The following is a 20,025-nucleotide window of genomic DNA, read 5'->3' on the forward strand; positions in this document are numbered from 1 at the left end:
TACCAAACCCAATAGAATGTTCTCCCTCTATCTGGCCTCTCCTCCCACTACCTCACCTATTCCACACACCATACCTTGAATTTTCCTATACTACAAACCTTTCACCAGGCCAAACCCACCTCTGCCCTGCCCTTTTCAAGGCAGTGTTGGGGCCTGCCCCCTCCTTCTCTCATATTCTATCACTTGATTCTTCTAATTAGGAAAACAAAGTAAAAAACAAGGCCAATAGTAGAGCATGTCGGCCTCAAAGTCCTCAGAGACCATCACCTCAATATGGGCACTTCTCTTAGGCCCACAGCACACTGTGCCACACAGTGGGGTGACCATTGGGATTGCCCCGTGTCCCAGGAGCCTCCCATAGCAGTAACCCAGTGGGCCAGGCCAATGCTGGTCAAGGCTCGCCCAAGAGGACTAAAAGCAGAACAAGGTGTCAGGAGTGGAGGGAAGTGGGAAGAAACCGTGGGCATGGCAGCAAGCAGCATCTGGGGCTCCTCTAAAGGGACCTGCTCCTCGCTTTCCCTTCTCCCAGCAGGAAGGGGCTCCTTATCTGATCACCCTTCCTGCTCTCAGAAAGGCTCAGGAACAGGGGGCTTCTTTGGCACTTCAGAATGATCACAAGTAATTTGCCTTTTTATTCATATAGAACAAAATTTACAAAGCCATTCATACAGTTTTTGTGTTTTTTTACTGACTTCGAAAATTGGGAATATTCAAAATACACTTTTACCCCACTCCATTCTGTCATTATTTACAGGTATGTACAAGAAAAATGAAAGTCTGTGTGTGTGGTTTGTGTTGTTTCCTTGTATTAAAAAGCTCTGCTGGTCGGGTGGGCAGATGGGTGGGCGGGAGGGTGGGCGGCGTGGTCAGATGGAGGTGCCATGGGAGGTGTCCAAGGCCTCTGGAAGGACGCCTCCAGGCACAGGCTGGAAGGACATGGGAATGGGGGTCTTCACCGGGCTCTGGCGGAACAGTCCCCCGTTGGGCGACCTGTGTTTGCACTGCATGGAGGGCATGGTGGCCGAACTGCTCAGCGGCAGTGGCAGGTTGCTGCTGGGCCCTGATGAGAGTGTCCGGCTGGTGCCATGGCTACTTTGCTCAGGCAGGAAGGTGCTGACTGAGAGCTGGGTGTTCTGGTACTCCCGTGTTGGCTCCAAAGCCTGGCTGGGAGCCAGACCCCCCATCTCCAAGGCCGAGAGCTCAATAGATGCTGGGGAAATCTGCTTGTGGGCAATGTCTTCATCCATTAGACTGTTCATACGCCGATGAACCTGCTCCAGATTCACTTCTTTGTCCTGGAGGGAAAGCACAGGAAGGTCAGGCTGAGCCCTGTCATGAGCCTAGGCTGGCTATCTACAACTGTCGAGGCCTGGAGACCCTAGGTCTATTTGGCTGGTTAGACAGTGGGTGAGCATGCTCCCATTCCTCCCATCTTTCCCACCTCCCCTCAGCTATGTCCAGTCCTCAGCTACCTAGGACCAGCAGCCTAGGACACTGCACCTAGGGAGCAAGGGTCCCACCAGCCAGCTTTGGCAGCATGTGCTTCCCCTTCACACTCTGCTTCAAAGCATCGCCGTCCCACCCAACAATCTTGGGAGAAGATGCTTCGAAGAACTGGAAGACACAGGAGAAAGTTTACCTTGAGAGCAAAAGGGAATGATCCTTAAGCTCCTAATGTGCCCCATATGTTTGCCATTTAGAGTTTATAATGCCCAGCAGACTTGGTGTACTCATGCCCATCCTACACAAAGGAAGCTTCAATTCAGAAAGAAAAATGAGTCCTCAGAGACATACCCCAGTGAGAGGCAGAGGTAGTGTCTGGAGCCACAAGGGAGGTCCTGCTTCACTCTGAGGCTTGTTTTCTCCATGAATAAAATCTCCAAGATGTCAGGGAGGGGCATGTCCCTATTTAAAAGCTCAGGGGCCTGGTTCCAGGATGAGGATGAGGATGGGGATGGGGATGGGGATGGGGATGGGGGTGAGGAGTGGGGATGGTGAAGAAAGGGACTTCCCAGGGGTCAGCTGACTTTTCTGGTAACATAAGGCCTTGGCTCTCAAGATGGTTATGGCCCTAACTCTTGAGTCTCTCCATATGATGAATGACATCAAGAAAATTGTTTTGTTTATTTATTTATTTGCCTAAGAAAGAAAATAGAACAGATGTCATTCCTTTCAAATAACTTGATGATTTGTTGACAATGTCAGAATAAACCAAGGACATCACATTGCTTTAAAGTTCCTTAAAAACAAATACAATAGAATCTGCTTCCTCGGTTTTCCATGGTGAAGTGGGGCACAAGACCAGCTGCCCAGTGGAGGACCTATGACAGCCCCTCAGTGAAGTATTAGAAATTGCAGATCTATTTTCAGGCATCATGAGTGCTGACGTGCCAAGCAAGGTCAAAGTTGTGCCTCCTGCCTGTACTTCCCTGATGTCAAACTCCAAGAGAAATACCATGTCAAAGCCCAACTCTGAGATGAAACACCACAGGCTGTCTAATGTTGACATCCACACAGTGGAAAGAAGAACCTGTCTACTGCCAATCTTGTACAATTGTTAGAAAAACCAAGAAATGTGAAAGTCCTTCATGTGCTTTCAAAAGAAAACAAAAGAAGAAACTACACAAATCTAAGGACCATTCCAGTGGCTATTTGAGATCCTATATGAATGTACAATCATGTGACTAACCCATGAAAACTCAAGCCAGCCTTGCTCAGGCAAAGAAGGTGCTTCTGAAGTTCACTCCTTTTCATCCACGGGTGTGTGGATGATATTGCTTTCTCCACACCTTTGTCAAGTTCATGACTAGCACAGAGAGCATGGTTTCCAGTGTGACATTTGCTGTTTTTTCCCAGAACCTTCCCCAGGGCAAAAAAAAAAAAACAATTCCAGGCCAGGAGTAAACCTGAGAATAAGAGAGCCAACTAGTTTGAGGGTAAAAGAGACTATGGGTATGGCTTAGTGTCATAGATGAAAATGACATCAGATATCGTAAGTACATCTTTGTGGACAGAGCCAAGATTCCAGTGATCTGAAGTCCCACAGAGCAGAACTCTGCTAGCTGATGTTGAAAGACCATCTCTGAGTTGGGATCACCTTTGGGTGGCAAGTGTCATGGGTATTTTGAATTGGGAGAAGTGGCTAGGGACCACAAAACCCTTACATTGCCCAACTAAATATGATGCATGCAATGTCTTTCACTGAATCCTTCAACAGTTTGTAAAATATATAACAAAGCAAATTAAATTTCTCTTCTTAATTACATTACAACATGACTGATTCTTTTCTCTATGTAATATTTCTTCCATTTTATTTTTTTTGTTTTTATTCTTGCATGTGAAACTATTTCTAATAGTATTTTTAACTATTATATTGAGTACTGGCTGTTTCAGGGCCACTCACCATCAATTCACCCAATCTAAGAAAACTGTGGTTTATTTGCTTTGGGGAAATTACTTCCTCCCTTCTGGATAAGAGTTTAAGTTGTCTGACCACCTGTAACCAAAGGCAGGACCATGACCCAAGCAAAGACTGAATCTGAATCCTGAACAAAGGTATAAAGAGACAGAAAGTAGTTGATGCTGCATCCATTACAGCAGTCGTGCTTCAACAAACTTTCTCTTCTATGACCACCCTCCTGGATCTTGCCTCCCAGCCATCTGGACAAGGGTTTGCCCCTACTTATTACACAGCCTACTTCTCCTGCCTTCTCATGGGCGCTATGAGATCTGATAAGCTTATGATTTGGCTCCTTTATCTGCATTAGCCAAAGTCAGTACCACAGCCATGTTGGGAAATATTTGTATCTGCAGACTGCTTTTATTTCAAAATGTGTGAAAGGCATAAGACTGAAACCAGAGATCCTTGAAGATGGAGAAACTGAGTGATAATTTCAGATATCTTTGGGGTTTGATAACATAACTTTCCCTTCTCTTTGCAGCCAGCGAAGCTTGGAGAAGACTGGACAGAGTGCCTCTCCGGCACAGCCTTTAGTTTCTGTCAAAGGAAAACTGATGACCAAGTAAGTGGTCCTGGGATCATTGGGAAAACTAGTTAGTCACATAATCTTGCCTTTCCTCCTTTCTATTTTCCTTTCAGGGCTTTAAGGATCCCATTTGATATGGAAAAAAAGGCAAGTTTAAGAGCAGAATAATTTAAAGTGGGAGGCAAGTGTCTTACTCCCAGATGTGTCCACTCTGGATTCTGGCATTTAGAAGAAAGGGCTTGGCCCTTTTTATCAGTCAAATGAGCACTGGGTCAGAACAGGTGTTCATGAGATGCTCCCTGTTTTTCTGGAGTTTAGAGACAGAGAAAGGATAACTTCCTAACAAAGAAGACCACAGGGAGGCAGAGAGTTGAGAGTAGAGAAAAAGTGAAAGGAGCCTCTCTACTAAATATCAGGGGAATAAACATAAGGGAGCTTTGGGAGAAGACCCACCAACAAAAGTCCTCTGAAAAATGTGAGCAAAGTTATGTTTTCAAAATGAAATCCTTCATTAGTGAAGGATGAGGATGAGGAGGCTGAGTGGGGAGGAGAGGAGTGCAATAAAGTGGCAGGGAACCAGCACCAATCTAGCATAATAATCACAGCAGTGAGGAGTGGATCAGGTAATATCAAAGCTTCTAGAATAAAGACCAACCCAGAGCGTTGTTATGAAGATGGTCCAATTCCCCTAGAATTAGTATTTTTGGAAGAAAGAGCATGAATAATTAGTTTCATCTATCTATATGTATATATATATAGATATAGATATCTTGCCTTAGATATCTATCTATCTATCTATCTATCTATATCTATATTTATATATAATACTGCTTAATTTGCCCTTAATTTAAGGCAAGATATATATATATATCATATATATATAAGGCAAGATATATATATAAATAATTTATATATATATTATATATATTTATAATTATAAATATAATTTAAGGCTATATATATATATATATATATATATATATATATATTGCCTTAAATTAAGGGCAAATTAAGCAGTTCCAAGGACTGCAAAGTGTGCAGTGGGTATCAGCCCCAATTTGAGGTTACTTATTGGCCTGTAACCTGTCCATGTTAAGACAAAAAGAAAAAAATCCATATCACTTAAACAAACTTTCAAGGGTTACCTTTCCACATTGAATGGCAGTCAAGAACTCATCCTCTCTGTACCAACTGAATCTCATTCTATACAAATTCTACTCATGGAAGTAGCCCCAACACAAAGCAAACCCTAGAGAAAAAGGACGCCATCACAAGCTTCCTGCATTTGTCATTTAATTGAACAAGAAAATAAGTGGAACTGTAGCAAACACCTCTGTTCTCTCTGGAAAACACATGCAGCTTGTTTCTGAGTCTCCCAACATACCCTCCATGCTGCCTGCTCCTGCCAGAGCCAGAGCTGCAGTGCAGAGAAGTGGAGAAAACTACCTTGTTTGGAAACCCTGGGAGTGCTGTCTTCTTGGATCACCTGGGGCCACAGATTTAGCACACACTAAGTTATTTTTGGTGGCCCCCAGGCCAAGGAAAGAGGCTGAAATAATCTACCTACTCAAGGAAAGAGTGATCCAAATAATCGTCTATATTTTGGACAAAATAGGGCATTCTATTATGTTATGCAAATTCAAATAATGAGCTTTTAAATGTGAACTATATCCGTTTATACCCTCATTATCCCAAAGCTTCGGTGTTCAACCAAGTAATGACAGCTATAGAGAGATACTTGAAAACTTGCTCCTCCCTTCACTAATTTACTGTAGGTAACTAACCCAGTGAAATATCCCTGACTATGACATAAAGTTTACTAATGGCATTACTCCATATATCCAGCTGAATTCCAGCTCTGTGTTTCTCACCTCATATTAAACATGATGACAGATGTACCAGCAGAGATTACTGGGGACCCTTTCCCAGACATTGTCTTGCAGAGATAAAGTTCTGTAATTAAGCTGATGTTCACTATTGTGGAAATAACACAGCGTATTGGAAAACAGTAATTAACTAAACTATCATCTATGTAATAGCCAGGCACACGTGGGACCCGTTAGAACTAACTTTGTTTGGCATCCAATGGCTTCTATTTAAGTTTGGCAAGAACAAAATGTATTGAGGGACTTCCCATCTGGGATGCTTGTAGGAGGTGTCCTTGAGACCAACCAAGTGGTAAATGAGACCCAACAGCTGGGAGAAACACCATCAACATAATCTTCTTAAGTGTTGCTCCAAAGACATTCCTGACCCCAAAGAGCTGAGCTGGGAGTCTGAGAATAATGTTGTGTAAGTGCAAAGAAGCTGAATGTTAGTTAAGTCAATGAAGTGGTCTCAGGGGATGCTGGGCAGTTTTTCAGAGCATGATGAGAAAAAGTTCTGATGGGCTCAACTACAGATTTTGTAGGAGCGGGCAATGAGAGCAGGGAGCCAATGATTGCAACAGATATACATCAGGTGAACCAAGGCTAGGGGTGAACAGTCTTGCTCAAGGTCACACAATTCCAGAGTAAGTGGAGTGTCAGGATCAGAGCCAACACCTACCCAGCTCCCAAACCTGGGCTGCACATTCCCAATCTCCCCTTGGCAAGATAGTGTAGACCAGTGTTTTCAGCCTTGCCAGGACATCAAAGCACATCTAAAGCTTCTAGAAATTATAGTTGTCCAGATCTGCCTAACACAGCCGTTTGGAGAATGGATCCCAAGCATCTGTACTTTGAAAAAGCCCCAGAATTAATGACCCCTGATGTGCAGCAAGAATTGAAAGTCACTGATTCAGCTACAATGATTTACACAACAATTTAACATTAATAATGCTTTCTTTATAGGTGCCTAGACTGGCTCATTCCTTCGATAAATACTTTTGAGCTCCTACTACCAGATGAGCTAATGTTCTTGGTAAAGCATCCATCTTGGTCCCTGGCACATGGAAGGTGCTCAATACTTCAGTTATATTCATCATCCCTCAACAAGAGATCCCACTGTTCCAGAGACTGGGCAAAGTGATGGGAATGCAGAGGTAGGAAGCACCAGCAAACCTAAAGCAGAGACAGGTAGGTACAGCACCAGTGGCAATTTGGCATCACCCCTGGCATGAAGGCGGGCCATGGAAGTGGGAAGGGGAAGTTTTATGAAGGGGAGTCATATCTGAGGTGCCTGTGAGATAGATATGACTATGACAAGTGTTAATGCCTTCTTCCTGGAAGGTCCTGGGCTAAGGGCACGAGTTTCCCCTCACACTAAGTGGCCTAACATCAACAATGTAGCCATTGAGCCAGGCTTAGTTTTCAGAAGAGAAAAACTGGGGTTCAGTTTCGATCTGGCATAGGGAAGAATCCTCAGTTACACTCTTCATTCTCAAAAACCTCTGAAAAAGGCTAGGAGGAAGCTCCTGTTCTTGTACACACCTGATGGAAGGCCCAGTGACAGACACTTCCCTCATATTGCAGTTCTTCCCAGACCACTTCTGAGTCCCATTTTCCCAAAGGTGAGGAAGCCTCCCTCAAATGTTGTTGAAGAGACTCAAAGAGAATTAAGAAAGTAACATGTCATTTTCTTGGCATAGGGAAGGTGCAATAAAGATGTGACTGGTCATCCCTACATCCCTTCCTGTACAACACAAGGTCCTTTAAGGGAGTAGCCCCTTGGCCATAATTCACCAAGCACATCCCATGGGACACATGCTGCATATGGCACTTCAGACACCTTCCCTTCTTGAGCCCTAGAGGTGCACTGTGAGTTTAGCATAAATGAAGAGAGAAAAGGAACCAGAGAGAAAAATCTCTACATGGAGTTTAAAAAGCATTAGAGGCATGGAGGCGAGGAAGGGTGTAGAGTAAAAGAATGGGTTCCAGGATCAAATCTTCCCACAAAGAGCAAACAGGCATGCAGACCAAGGTCAGCCCACTGGTCACATGGAAGGGCCCAGCTGCCCCTCTACCACTGCTGCCTGGCCACCATGGCCTCTTGTCAGGTCCTGTTTGCAGTGGATGCAGGGGCCAGGGAGTGCAGGCAAGGCAGGAGGCAACAAGAACTCCAAACTTCCAGCCATGATGGATGATTCATCCCTCAGTCCTCGTGTCATCTCCCATTTGTGCAGTTCTCATCTTTATTTCATGAATATTTTATTCTGAGAGCAATGATTCCACTTCCCCCATAAATCTAGCAGGTGGCTCTTAACTGCATCTGCAGAGCTTGGTGTGCTCACCTGCATCAGGTAACTATATAATCATATGATTCCTTAGAAAAAATATGAGCTCAAATCCACACAAGTATTAAGGGGTTGAATGCCATTAACTACTCTTCCTCAAGCAGGTATCTAAGCTCTGAAGACATCTGTACAGGCCATTAAAAATGACTAGGACTCCAACCAAAGACAGGTTTCTGTCTCTTAATAAATATGGCCAATGCCTCCAAAATAAAGCATTTTAAAATGAACCAGACACTCTCACCCAATTGCAAATTTTGCTCCATAAAACACAGCCAACCAGTAACACAAAGGTCCACATTAAAATACCCTCGTTATTTGTTGAGGGTTTTAAAGGTATGCTTCTAAAATCCTGTTGTTTCTACTGCTTTCCTGGTTCCTACTCCCTTTATAAAATTCAAAGCCCCTGGCATCTAAGTCCCTCAGAGGAAGTCCCTTCTTTCACTCCAGCACCTTCCATACCTACCTCCTTGCTGGTGCTGACACTGTAGACCCCAGAGTTCTGGGAGGTGTAATGACTTTGTTTATCCCCATGCTGTTCGACCTGCCTACAAGGCCACTTTGTCTCATCCCGAGTTCTAGGATTTATAAAAATCCTTTAGTACGCAGCTCACTACTAACCTGTACCCTACCCTTGATGGTCCCACCATGCCCAGGCTGGCTGCATGCCCCTCAACATTTCACAGACCCCACTGCTCACTTCAGGTGGCCCTGATCAGCAGGACAGAGGGTAGCCCTCTGTCCCACCTGCCCATGTGGAGGTGAGTCCCTGAGGACAGGACCTGTGTTCCTTAGGGCACATGTATTAAAGGAAGAAGAAAAGGGAGGGGGAAACTTCATTTGACAATCAGAAACCCTTAAAAACAGAAAAAGGATGGAATATTTCCCTTTTTTCCCCATTCAACACCCGAAGGGGCTGAAGGAAAGGCAGCTACTGTGCTTTTCTAACCTGTTTCTTCATTCCTTCTCCTTTCTATCTGGAAGAGGGTCAGCAGTGGCCTGGACAGGAAGTTGCATATTTTGCAAACAGGACTGATATATTTTGTCCTCACTCTCATGCCTGAGGTCTCAGGCATATGTAGAAACCAGAATGGAAGACCATGTGCTTTCTGGTAAAGAGGTAGCTGCTCCTCATTGTAGGTTATACCTTGTCTCCTGGTCTTTCTCTGTCTCCCTCTCTTTTTACCTCTGCCTTCAATATCTCTCTAGTTTCTCTCTACCCCCCACACACACTCAGACACACATTCACAAACACAGACACCCACTCACAGACACACACATTCACACACACATCCTGACAGTTCATTCTGGGCTGTCCAGGCCAGGCCTGTCACTAAACACTAAGCTGGGGGACACAGCTGAAAGCAGACAAGTACTTCCAATAGTGGAAGGATGGCATCTTCCTGAACCTGGCTCACAAAGAACATTCTGGAGGGCTGAGCCTCAGTCTCTTGCCCCTGTGTGCCTACTCCACCACACCACCCCAGGATAGTGCCTTCATGACAGTGCAATGCTCACCCACCTAATAAGTCTCTCCAGCTCTCCAACCCAAAGGAAATTTGCACAAAGGAAAATGGGCTGGTGGCTTAGGTTTAAAAAAAAACATGGAGAGTGGGTACACTGTGAGCTGGTCCTCCCTGGTCCAACTGGGAGTGGTTCCAAGAGCACACCACCCACCTGCCCACTTCTGTGCTTATAGACCTGGGTGGGGAGAAGTAGGTGGTGAGAGTCTGTCCCCAGCCCAACCAGGGCTCCATAACAGACTGATGTATGGTGCGTGGTCAGCCAGTCTCTCCAGGTGGCAGAGATGGCGGCCATGCCTCTGCTGCCTCTTTGGATTTGGCGCTGGTTACTTTACTGCCTCTTGTTTGAAATTTATACCTGTTTGTCTTCATGTAAACTATAAATGAGCTGTGATTCCAGAAGCAGCCAAGGTACATATACCTGCAGTGACAGCCCTGTGATGGATTGGCTGGGCTTGTGCTACGATGCCTGTGTACAGGTTTCTGATGGCGGAGCATCATTACAAACCACACTCCTCACCACCCTCCCTTAGAGGAGTTTTCTCCAGGGGACCTTAATGAAGGCTTCATATTTTTTAAAAATGAGCCCGGAGAAGAGCAAAAACCCAATGAAAAGGACGTGTGAAGGGCAGAATCAGCTTGTGGTTGATACATACAGGAAGGAAAGTGTGCCTAAAACCTGAAGTCTGAACAGACTCACAATGTTCCCTGTGCAGAGTGTACCTAGTAGAAAGAGGGCAAGGCTAGGTCTTCCAAGGAGGAGCCAGAGAGGAAGGAAGGGACAATGGGAGGGGCAGGAGCTGGTCCTCACATGCTGGAGGCATAGGCCCTGTGGGCCTTGGTAAGAAGCCATAGAGAACCAAGAGGGAATGTAGTCTCCTTTCTTACCCTAAAGTGGGTCCCTCGACTTGAGGAGGAGGAGGCACAGGGGTAGGGCAGGGTGGGGAAGGGCTGTCTGGTGCTGCTTATGCTATACCCACTCTACAGATAAAACCAGGACTTATGTGGCCATCGCTGATGCCTTGATACTTTGTTCAAGCATGAAAACACCCCTACATTTTTTTCTGGCTTTAAAATCATAATAAAATGATAACACCATCCCCCAATGTAAGACTGCTGCCTCCAGACAAGTGACTCAGGAAAACACTAACAGGAAGAAAACCACCCATCAAGTAGCCCAATAACACTGCCCAGCCTCTAGACTAGGAAGGAGAATCAGGACCCACGGCACAGACCTCTTTGGGAGTCTCCTGGTGGCAACGGTTGCTGTTCCACCACAACTCTAGAGCAGCCACCAGGCAGGCGAGGAGGAGGCCAACAGCCAGGATGCAGAAGACACCGGCAAAGCTGTGCAGCTTGAGGGACTTGCCATCAGCCTGGGCATTAGCATGGCTGATAAGGTCGCAACGGCCTGTGTGCGGCCACCACTTCTGCTTAAGCACATCCAGGTCCCCAGTGTCTTGCAGCTCCAGGATTCTGAAAGATATAACCCACATGAGCCATGGGAATCTCAGCCCCTTTCCCACCACAGTGGCCCCACCTAAGACAATGCTGAACCATCATAGCAGCTCTCTGCCTCAGCTTTCCTCTCCACCCAATCCATTCTCCACTCTGCAGGCAGAAGGCTTTTTCCAAAATCACATCAGGTTTTATAACTCTCCTCCTCAAAAGCCTCTATGCCCTCTCCCACCCTGTCCCCCTGGCCAGGGATAAAGTCCAGTAGCAAAACACATAAGGACCCTTCACATGGGATCCTGGGGCAGTCTTGGAGGATGAAATCAGAAAATATAGAAATGGATGACACACACACTTAGGCTGTGGACTTAGGATGTTCATGCTTACAAAATGCTTTCTCTCAAACTTCAATACCTATATCCTAAGTTTCTCCCACTAGGGTTCACCAAATCATTCATTCATTTATTTAAGAAGCATCTTCATTGTACCAAGTATGATGCTCAACACCACTGTGCTTATGGTCTAGAGACACATACACAAACATGAAAACAATCAGACCATCAATGTGGAGACAGAGCTGTGACTATACCATGAGATGAAGGTAGTGCTAGCACTGAGATGATGGCCTAAACAGAAGGCTTAGGGAAAACCTCATCAAGGAGGTGAGAGGAAAGTATTAAGAAGTATTCTAAGTGCTTAACAAATCATATTCAATCCTCATGTCAATGCTTTGAGATGGTTACTTCCATTTTCCCATTTCTACCGAGAAGTAAATTGAGGCACAGAGAGGTGAAATACCTTGCCAAAGTCTCTTTACAGTTGGTAGAAAGGTTAGCATTAAGTGAGGAGAAGGAAGAACCTTCTGGAGACCAGAACCACATTTGAAATGAGATAAATGTTCAGCATATCTGAGAAGATAAAATATGGCCAGTAAGACTGATGAGGGGTGTGGTGCATGAGGAGGAGGACGTTAGAGATGAAGACAAGGAAGCAGGTAGAACCAAGACAGATCACAGGTTCTGACAGGGTGGCAGGAAGTTTGGATTGTATCCTGAGTGCAGATGTGCAGCAGCACCTGTTGTTCCCATATTCCCCAAGTAAGTGGCAATTTTCCTTTGTTGTGCTATTTCAAGGGCTCCCTCTATAATCCAGGAGTCTGAACAGCAAGCTAGCGGTAGCTGGTAGCCCCCGGGCTTCTCACATCCAAGCTTTTCCATTTGTGGAGGGGGATCTTTAAGCCCAATCTATACTAACATATTCAGATGACAACACTCTCTGGACCTCTCTGACCCCTCTGGGTTTATACAATTTGAAAGTGGTGATTTTCTGTAAACAAGAGAAACTCATTGTCAACTGCCTAGTTGAGCAGTCTCTGCCCTGGATCTGCATGGCAGGCCAGCTGTGATATAGGCTGAGGCTGAGTTCAATGCCCATGCATGAGCTGTCATGAGTGGACAGGGAAAGTAATAGCCCGAGAGGGTTCCCTGGCCTGTCAGAATCTTGGGTGCAGCATAGCATGGCCTATCACTGGCTGGGATTAGCCCAGCTTAGTGTACAGAGTAGGTAGGCTTTGAAAGCACCAGATCTCAGTTCATTATCCTCAGATAAGTGACTTGTCCTGTTAACCTCAGCTTCCTCATCTTTGCACCAAAGACCCTGGATTCCCAATAAGTGAGTAGGTCCTTCGGGACAGGGGCTATGTGTTACTCTCCATGATTTCCCCTAACCAAGCACAATGGCCAGCATCACTTGGGCCATCCACTGGGTGTTTATTGTATCAATAATTATGTGAATTTGTTAACTGAATATTAAAAATAAACCTAAACTGAAATGGGCATGGTGAGATAATGAGATAGTGTCCATTAAGTGCCCAGGGTATAGATCAGTACAAAAGGTTTAGAGTGTGCTGTGCATGTAGAACCTTGGCCCTTAAGATAAACACATGATTTACATGCTGTATTTGTGTGGTATGGGATCAAGCTCAGTATGCAGCTAAGGCCAGAGATCTCTCACATGGCACTTCCCTTGTTTAACTGGGAAGCTACAGTGTCCTGCTACCTCTGTGCTAAGGATGTGTTAGGGAAGCTACATGTCTATATGTCCGCTGGTCCATGCTAGCCAGCCATTCATGAAGTCTCTGTTGTTAGACATGAGTAGGCTGGGCCTCTGAGCTGTTACAGAAACACCAGGCTGGATATGCAGGACCTCGGGGCCTCTGAGAAGACTTTTAGCAGAAGTACTGTGTCACCATGGAGAATCAGCCAAGCTTCATGTTCATCAGACAGATTGTGCTCTGATGAACATCAGCTTGTACCCAGATTCTGACATTGTACTAGCCATATTACCAAACCTCACCACTTGAACTCTCTCATCACTAACATCTGAGATCACAATAAATGCACCTGTCTCACAGAATTATTGTGACAAAATGAAAGGAGGGAACACATGCCTACTGCTCAGCTGAAGATCATAAAAGCTGGTTAATACTTGTGGTCTAGTAGCCATATTGACCAGCAGTCCTGTTGGCCCAGTATTGATGTGAACTGCCTTCTACTGAGAACATAGTGGGAACTCATGAATTCACATTGTTTTAATCCTCATAAGAACCTGCAAAGTAATTCTTACTGCATCTGTTTTACCTATTGAAGACCTGGGGCTCAGAATATAAATGACTTGTCCACAGTTGCACTTAGAAAGTAGCAAAGCTTCTCTTCAGAGCTGGGTCATGCTGACCTAAGAGGCCATGATATTTCCAGAGCATCAGGTGATAGTGCAGCCAGCCTGCTCTCTGAGAGTCAGATTCTGGCAGAGGGGATGATGAGACTGGCCAGAGCACACTGTGGGGCCACATTCCACTGCCCCACTTATTGACTGCAGTGTCAGGCAGGTTGCTTCATTTTGCTAATGTATCTCTTCTTTTGGCTCCTTATAATTGTAGGTATTTCTTATGCCCAATATTATTCCAGGACAAATGTAAGGCATTTATACAAAAACATCAAGCAAAATAGAAACCAAACAAATCAAAAAGAAAATTTAAATATGTAAGCAACAGAGGAAAGATAAAACAACTCACAAGCACAGAATGATTCCTAGAATGAGGCTAAACCAATGGACAGCATAATAATCTATACTGCTTATGAGGGAGCCAGAGTGATAATAGCCACTTCCTGAAGCCAATTTTTCTACTTTCCAGACAGATATAATTGCAGGTGCTTTCCTTTAATCAATAGGTGTGGAGTCTGCTACACAATAGGTGCTCTATAAATGGGTATTAAGTTGCTAGACATTTATTGAATGCCCACTCTGCATGCCATAGTCCATAAATGGGCAATAGCTCTTAACCCCCACCATACACATAAGTTGTAGTCTATAGACTCTCTCCTTTGCCAAAGCAAGGGACCATAGGCAAATTTAGAGAAATAGCTTAGTTCCTAGGACTAAGGAAAAGAAGATAACAATTGTTCCAGACAAGAATGGGATCTGTTATTTACACAAGACCCTTTTTTCTGTTCATGGCATGGAGCATTGATTTCTGGACCTGCAGCCTTGTTCCTCTAAGTCATGCCCCAGCTGGAGACAGCTCACAGTTCTGCATGCACCAAAAAAACAGAGTCTCTCAAAGAGTCATTGGCAGCAGTCAATTGACAACCTGAGATCTGAGCATCCCCCCAAGTAGACACCCATGTGCCCAGGATAGAGAGGGTGGTGCTTCCAGCCCAGAAGGGGCTGCAATATAGACAAATGACATAATTGAGGAGGCCAGCATAATCCACTGGCGACATTTACCTATAGTCATAGAACACATGGCCTTCTGATTCAAGCAAAGAGTAATAAATTGTTTCTTGCCAGAATAACAAGGAAACTGAGGTAGCCACTTTTGTTTATGATGACCCCTGGGGCTGGGGGAGCAGTTTCTGCTGGGAGAAATTTTTAATAGAGCCTTGCAGTCAGCAAGTGGAGAGAAATGCACAGGCCTATTCCAGGGCAAGTCTGCTTCTCTGGGACCCCACACACCCACACTAGTCCTAGTCCATTGACCTCTAGAGGCACACAAAGGACATCAAGTTCCTTCTGCATCCAGCAAGTCTTAGATATTGGGGGCGATCAACCACCCTCTCCCCACCCATCTCCAGGTTGAGTATCCCCAGGTCCCCCTCCAACATTGTTTGAAACCCCCACTGCCCTGATTCCATTGAACAATCCAGCTAAGAGTCAAGCTCTCTCCTTTCTCTGTGCATCAGCATTCACTTCAGCAGACTTGCAGGAGATCTTTGAGCAGGGTGAGTGTACAGGGACTCCACACTTCCCTCCCTGGGGCCCCTTGTGCTTCTGTGAGCTCTCTCCTAGTGCACATTAGCTACCTGCTGCTGCTGCTGCTGCTGCTGCTGCTGCTGCTATACTACTCCCCAAACTCCCTGACCATCTGCTCTAGAAAGGTGCCCACAGGTTGGTGGTCTGTGGAATGCCCTGAGCCTCCTGTCTCAGAATGCAGGCTGAAGTAAACCCCAAGAACAGTAGTGTGTTTTACATCTGGAGAGAAGCCATTTTCTCATCAATTGCCTCTAATCTGAGCAAGTGATAAATCACTACTTCTTCTCTCGTCATCTCTCTCTGCTCCAGGGAGCAAAGGGAGGCACAGAATGTACACTTGATTAAAATCCAGAGAAAACACAAAAGCCTCATTTAACTTAATTAGTTCTATCCCTTTTCCCAGTTTTGCAAAAGAGCCTCTGAATAAATGAATTGGAGGCCCTCCTCCTTGGCCTTCCCCTGATGGGGCTTAGGCACAAGTGCTCATAATGAGAAGATACCAGTCAAAATCTAGGAGGTAGGAGATGGAAGGTGGTAGACCTGACAGCAACATGGGCAGAGTACTGGGGCTCAACAGACCTTCATTTTCTTTCCAACTCTGACAGCAGCTGGCTGAGTAACCCCAGGTTAAACTGATGATCTCTATGACGCCTGCCTCTCTGTTGGGCACCTCTCTGCCTAGTTTCAGGAGTTGTAACTGCTCCCCCATGGCTAAGGCTGAGTGAGCAACCTCCGGTCTGTGAGCCACTAAGGAGACAAAGCTTATCTCTGGCAGCAACGTTGCTTCTGCTTCCTCCCCCTGACCCCAAAGCATGATCGGTTAGTCCATAATGGTACCACTCCTCAGAGAGGGGCAACCTAAGTCAGACACGATCACTTGGGAGGCCATCATGGAAGGACTCAGGGGGCTGCAGCAAAGAGGGTGTGATGGACTCTCACCCCCAGCTATTCTGACATAGCCTGAGTCTCCTTTTCCGTCTGGGAGAAGCGCTTCCTGGCTCTAATCCACTTAAGCCTAAAAACCTATGATGGAGAAGGTGGTGAAGTCCTTTGTTGGCTAGAGTGGGATCCGGGGTGATGGGCATAAGAAAGAATTCACAAAGTCCTGTGAAGCCTGCTTTGCTAAGGGTCCGAGCAGGAAATTAGTATGTCTCCCCAAAATTTTCAACCCCCTTACTTGACAGACACTGACTCAGACTAAGCCCTTAGATTTCTTTGAAATGTTATCTACTGTTTGATCCTTGCCGCCTGTATTCCTGTATATTACAACCCAATAAAAACCGTTGAGGAAGGGGCTCCTGGTCTTTCTCCTCTGAGAGATTGACCACCTCTCCTCCCCAAGCAGATCATGCCTTGGTAGTTTCACTTTCATCTGTGGCAGATGAGGGGACTTGCTGGCAAAGTTGCCCACACACCCCTCCAAACAGGTGACCCTCGGTGCTGGAATGTGTGCAATAATCAGGCAACTGGGGTTTACCCCTAAGCCTGACCACCCTCTGGGCCTTTTCACTTGGACACCTCTGCCATATTTTGGGTTTTGATGGACCAAGGCAGAGCCTGTCCTTATGGATGCTTCTGTAGGCTATATAGTTCTGCTCCCTTCACCCACCAGCATGTCACCTCACAGACATGTATGAGTGGTGGGCTTAAGGCTTATATGTCCCTAGGAATTAGAGCTCCTGTTATCAGGCTGCTTCCTGGCAAAAAGCCACTGAGCTTACACATACTATTCACTTCCACCCTCTCTGCTAAGGCCAGGTCACCTGGTCAAGGACCAAGGTAAACAACCGTAGCAGGAAACAGGGACGGTTGATGACAGAATATTTTACTCAGGGGGCTAGGGATGTACTCATACCAGCAAATAACATGGAAAGCTAAGTATAAGGCAATACAAGCTAGATGCACTGCATTAATTTCTAGTGGAGGGAATCCCTGTACATTGTCTTAGGCTGAATACTCTTACCTATACAGCCCTCCTCCCCCCTCCCACCAACATGCCTACCATTTGCTAGTAATAATTACCAGGAAGCTGATCTGGGGAGGACCAGGACGAGGCATGTAATGAGGGCCAGGCCCCTCTCTGTCCCAGCAGAGAGCATCTATCCCCTAGTCTATGTACAGATAACTATGGAATCCATCTGCTTCTCTGACCTCACTTTTTTTCAAGTCTCCAAATTGACTCTTCCTACTTTGCATTTATCTCAAGAAGTAGATAATGGTAGAAAGAAGGGATTAGTTAAAGAACATGTATGAGTAACCCATGGACATGGACAATAGTGTGGGAATTGACTGTGGAAGTAGGGGGTGGGATAGGTAGAGGAGAACAAAGGGGAAAAATTGGGACACTTGTAGTAGAATAACAATAAAAAATCTTAAAATAAAAATAAGTAATTACTGCCCCCTTGCCAAGTCCAATTAATTATTCATTAATTTTAAATTACTGCCACTATCTAGCTAACTCCTTCTCATCCTCAGGATACAGGTGTCATTTCCTCTGGGAAGCCTTCCCTGCTCTTCTGGGTCTGATCAGACACCCTCCTTCATCACCAGAATATCCTCTTTGTCACACTTACTGCCCTATGCTGATATTGCCTTCTCACATCACATTTCACAGCATGACCATGCACCTTCATGGGAAGGGATCATATACTTCCTGCTGTGCCACACAGGACCTGGCACAGAACAAGTGGGGGTGAGAGGAGGATCGAATACTGGCACGTAGTCGGTGCTGAGGAAAAGGTGATAAATAAACAAATTTGTGTTAGCTCTCATCTCCTAGGAGGAGGTTATCCTCCCACCTCAGCAGAGGGGGCTACCAGAGCTGCATTGATGACTGTTCCTACCTCTGGGAGAAGAGGTCCCTGTAGGGGCTGCCGTGCTGCAGGGCAATCCCATAGCCCTTGCTGCTGACACTGTTGCTGATGACAGTCACAGAGCAGTCGTCGTCAGTCAGGGCCGCATACTCCACCACAGCCACATCCCATAGAAAGGCATAGTTCCCCTTCTTTGCCTGAAAGACGAAAGTTATCATGCAATCAGACAGGCCTGGCCTGCTGTATTAATTTCAAGCAGTGCGGCATCTCAAAAGTGAGATTTTAAGGGACCCTCCTAAATGGCTCCTCCTGCCCACCAGCCAGCACCACAAACTCTCCTCCAATTTCCTGGTCTACAGATTCCACCACTGGTTGATATCACTGACTGAGGTTAGACAGAAAAGCATAGGATACTGCCTCTAGCAGGCTCAGTGCAGCAGATCTTACTGTGGCATGGTCCTATTTCTGAGTAGCAGGCTCACCTTGGAGACAACAAAAATCTGACCCCAGGGAACTGAGATTTTTCCAACCAGAGATTTAGGGGGAGCATAATAGTATCCATTTAATATTGCTACACAAACCTGGTCTGGGCCCTGCTTAGTGTGAACATGGGAGATAGCCTTAGGTTCAGTGGCCCAAAGTGGTTGTGACTAAATATCTAAATCAGGGCCTTATTATGCAAAGGGAAGTCCCATAATATCAAGGTCCCGATATTATGGTGCCAGGCTGAGTTTCTGCCATTTGCCTTTCACTGCCCACATAAGAGCATGCACATACAAAGGGACGTAAAGGAAAGAATAAGCAAATGGGACCTCATCAAATTAAAAAGCTTCTGCATGGCTAAAGAAAACAGCATGAAAATGAAAAGAGAACCAACTGCATGGGAAAACATATTTGTCAATGACACCTGGGACAAGGGTTTGATCTCCAAAATATATAAAGAACTTACATGACTCCACTCCAGGGAGAAAAAAAAAACATTAAAAATGGGCAAAACACTTGAACACACACTTCTTCAAGGAGGACATACAGAGAGCCCAGAGACATAGGAAAAGATGCTCAATGTCACTAGCCATCAGAGAGATGCAAATTAAAACCACAATGAGATACCACTTCACACAGGTCAGAATGGCCATCATAAATAAACCAACAAACAAGTACTGGAGAAGATGTGGAGAAAAGAGAACCCTAGTGCACTGTTGGTGGGAATGCTGACTGGTGCAGTCACTGTAAAAAACAGTATGGAATTTCCTCAGAAAACTAAAAATGGAACTGTCTTTTGACCCAGTAATTCCACTGCTGGGATTATATCTTAAGAACCCTGAAACACCAATCCATAAGAACCTATGCATCCCAATGTTCATAGCAGCACCATTTACAGTATCTAAGTTCTGGAAGCAACCTAAGTGCTCATCAGTAAATGAGTGGACTAAAAAACTGTGGTACCTTTACACAATGGAATACTATGCAGCAGAAAAAAAGAAGGAGTTCCTACCCTTTGCAACAGCATGGATGGAACTGGAGAGCATTATGCTAAGTGAAATAAGCTAGGTGGTGAAGGACAAATATTATATGATCTCACCTTTAAGTGGAACCTAATCAACAAAACAAATAAACAAAAATATATAACCAGAGACACTGAAATTAAAAGCAATCTGAGAGTAACCAGAGCTGAGGTGGGAGGAGATAATGGGGGGAAGGGTTTTCAGGAATGATTATAAAGGACA

The 20,025-nt window shown here is 45.3% G+C and overlaps 1 protein-coding gene across 1 annotated transcript in view; it reads right to left on the minus strand.

Moving 5' to 3' along the window:
* Window positions 1-666: 666 nt before the first annotated feature.
* The window catches only part of GRID1 (glutamate ionotropic receptor delta type subunit 1), a 722,282-nt gene continuing 702,923 nt past the window's right edge, over window positions 667-20,025 (minus strand). The window contains exons 14-16 of the mRNA XM_037049370.1: window positions 18,329-18,495; window positions 10,955-11,195; window positions 667-1,295 (exon numbers count right to left, since the gene is read on the minus strand). Of these exons, the coding sequence (XP_036905265.1) occupies window positions 867-1,295; window positions 10,955-11,195; window positions 18,329-18,495 (837 nt within the window). The 3' untranslated portion in view covers window positions 667-866. The remainder of the gene's footprint in view (window positions 1,296-10,954; window positions 11,196-18,328; window positions 18,496-20,025) is intronic.

The sequence above is a fragment of the Sturnira hondurensis genome, unplaced genomic scaffold (assembly GCF_014824575.4).
Source record: "Sturnira hondurensis isolate 20B ecotype Veracruz unplaced genomic scaffold, ASM1482457v3 Scaffold0006496, whole genome shotgun sequence".
In the NCBI taxonomy this organism is placed as follows: domain Eukaryota; kingdom Metazoa; phylum Chordata; class Mammalia; order Chiroptera; family Phyllostomidae; genus Sturnira; species Sturnira hondurensis.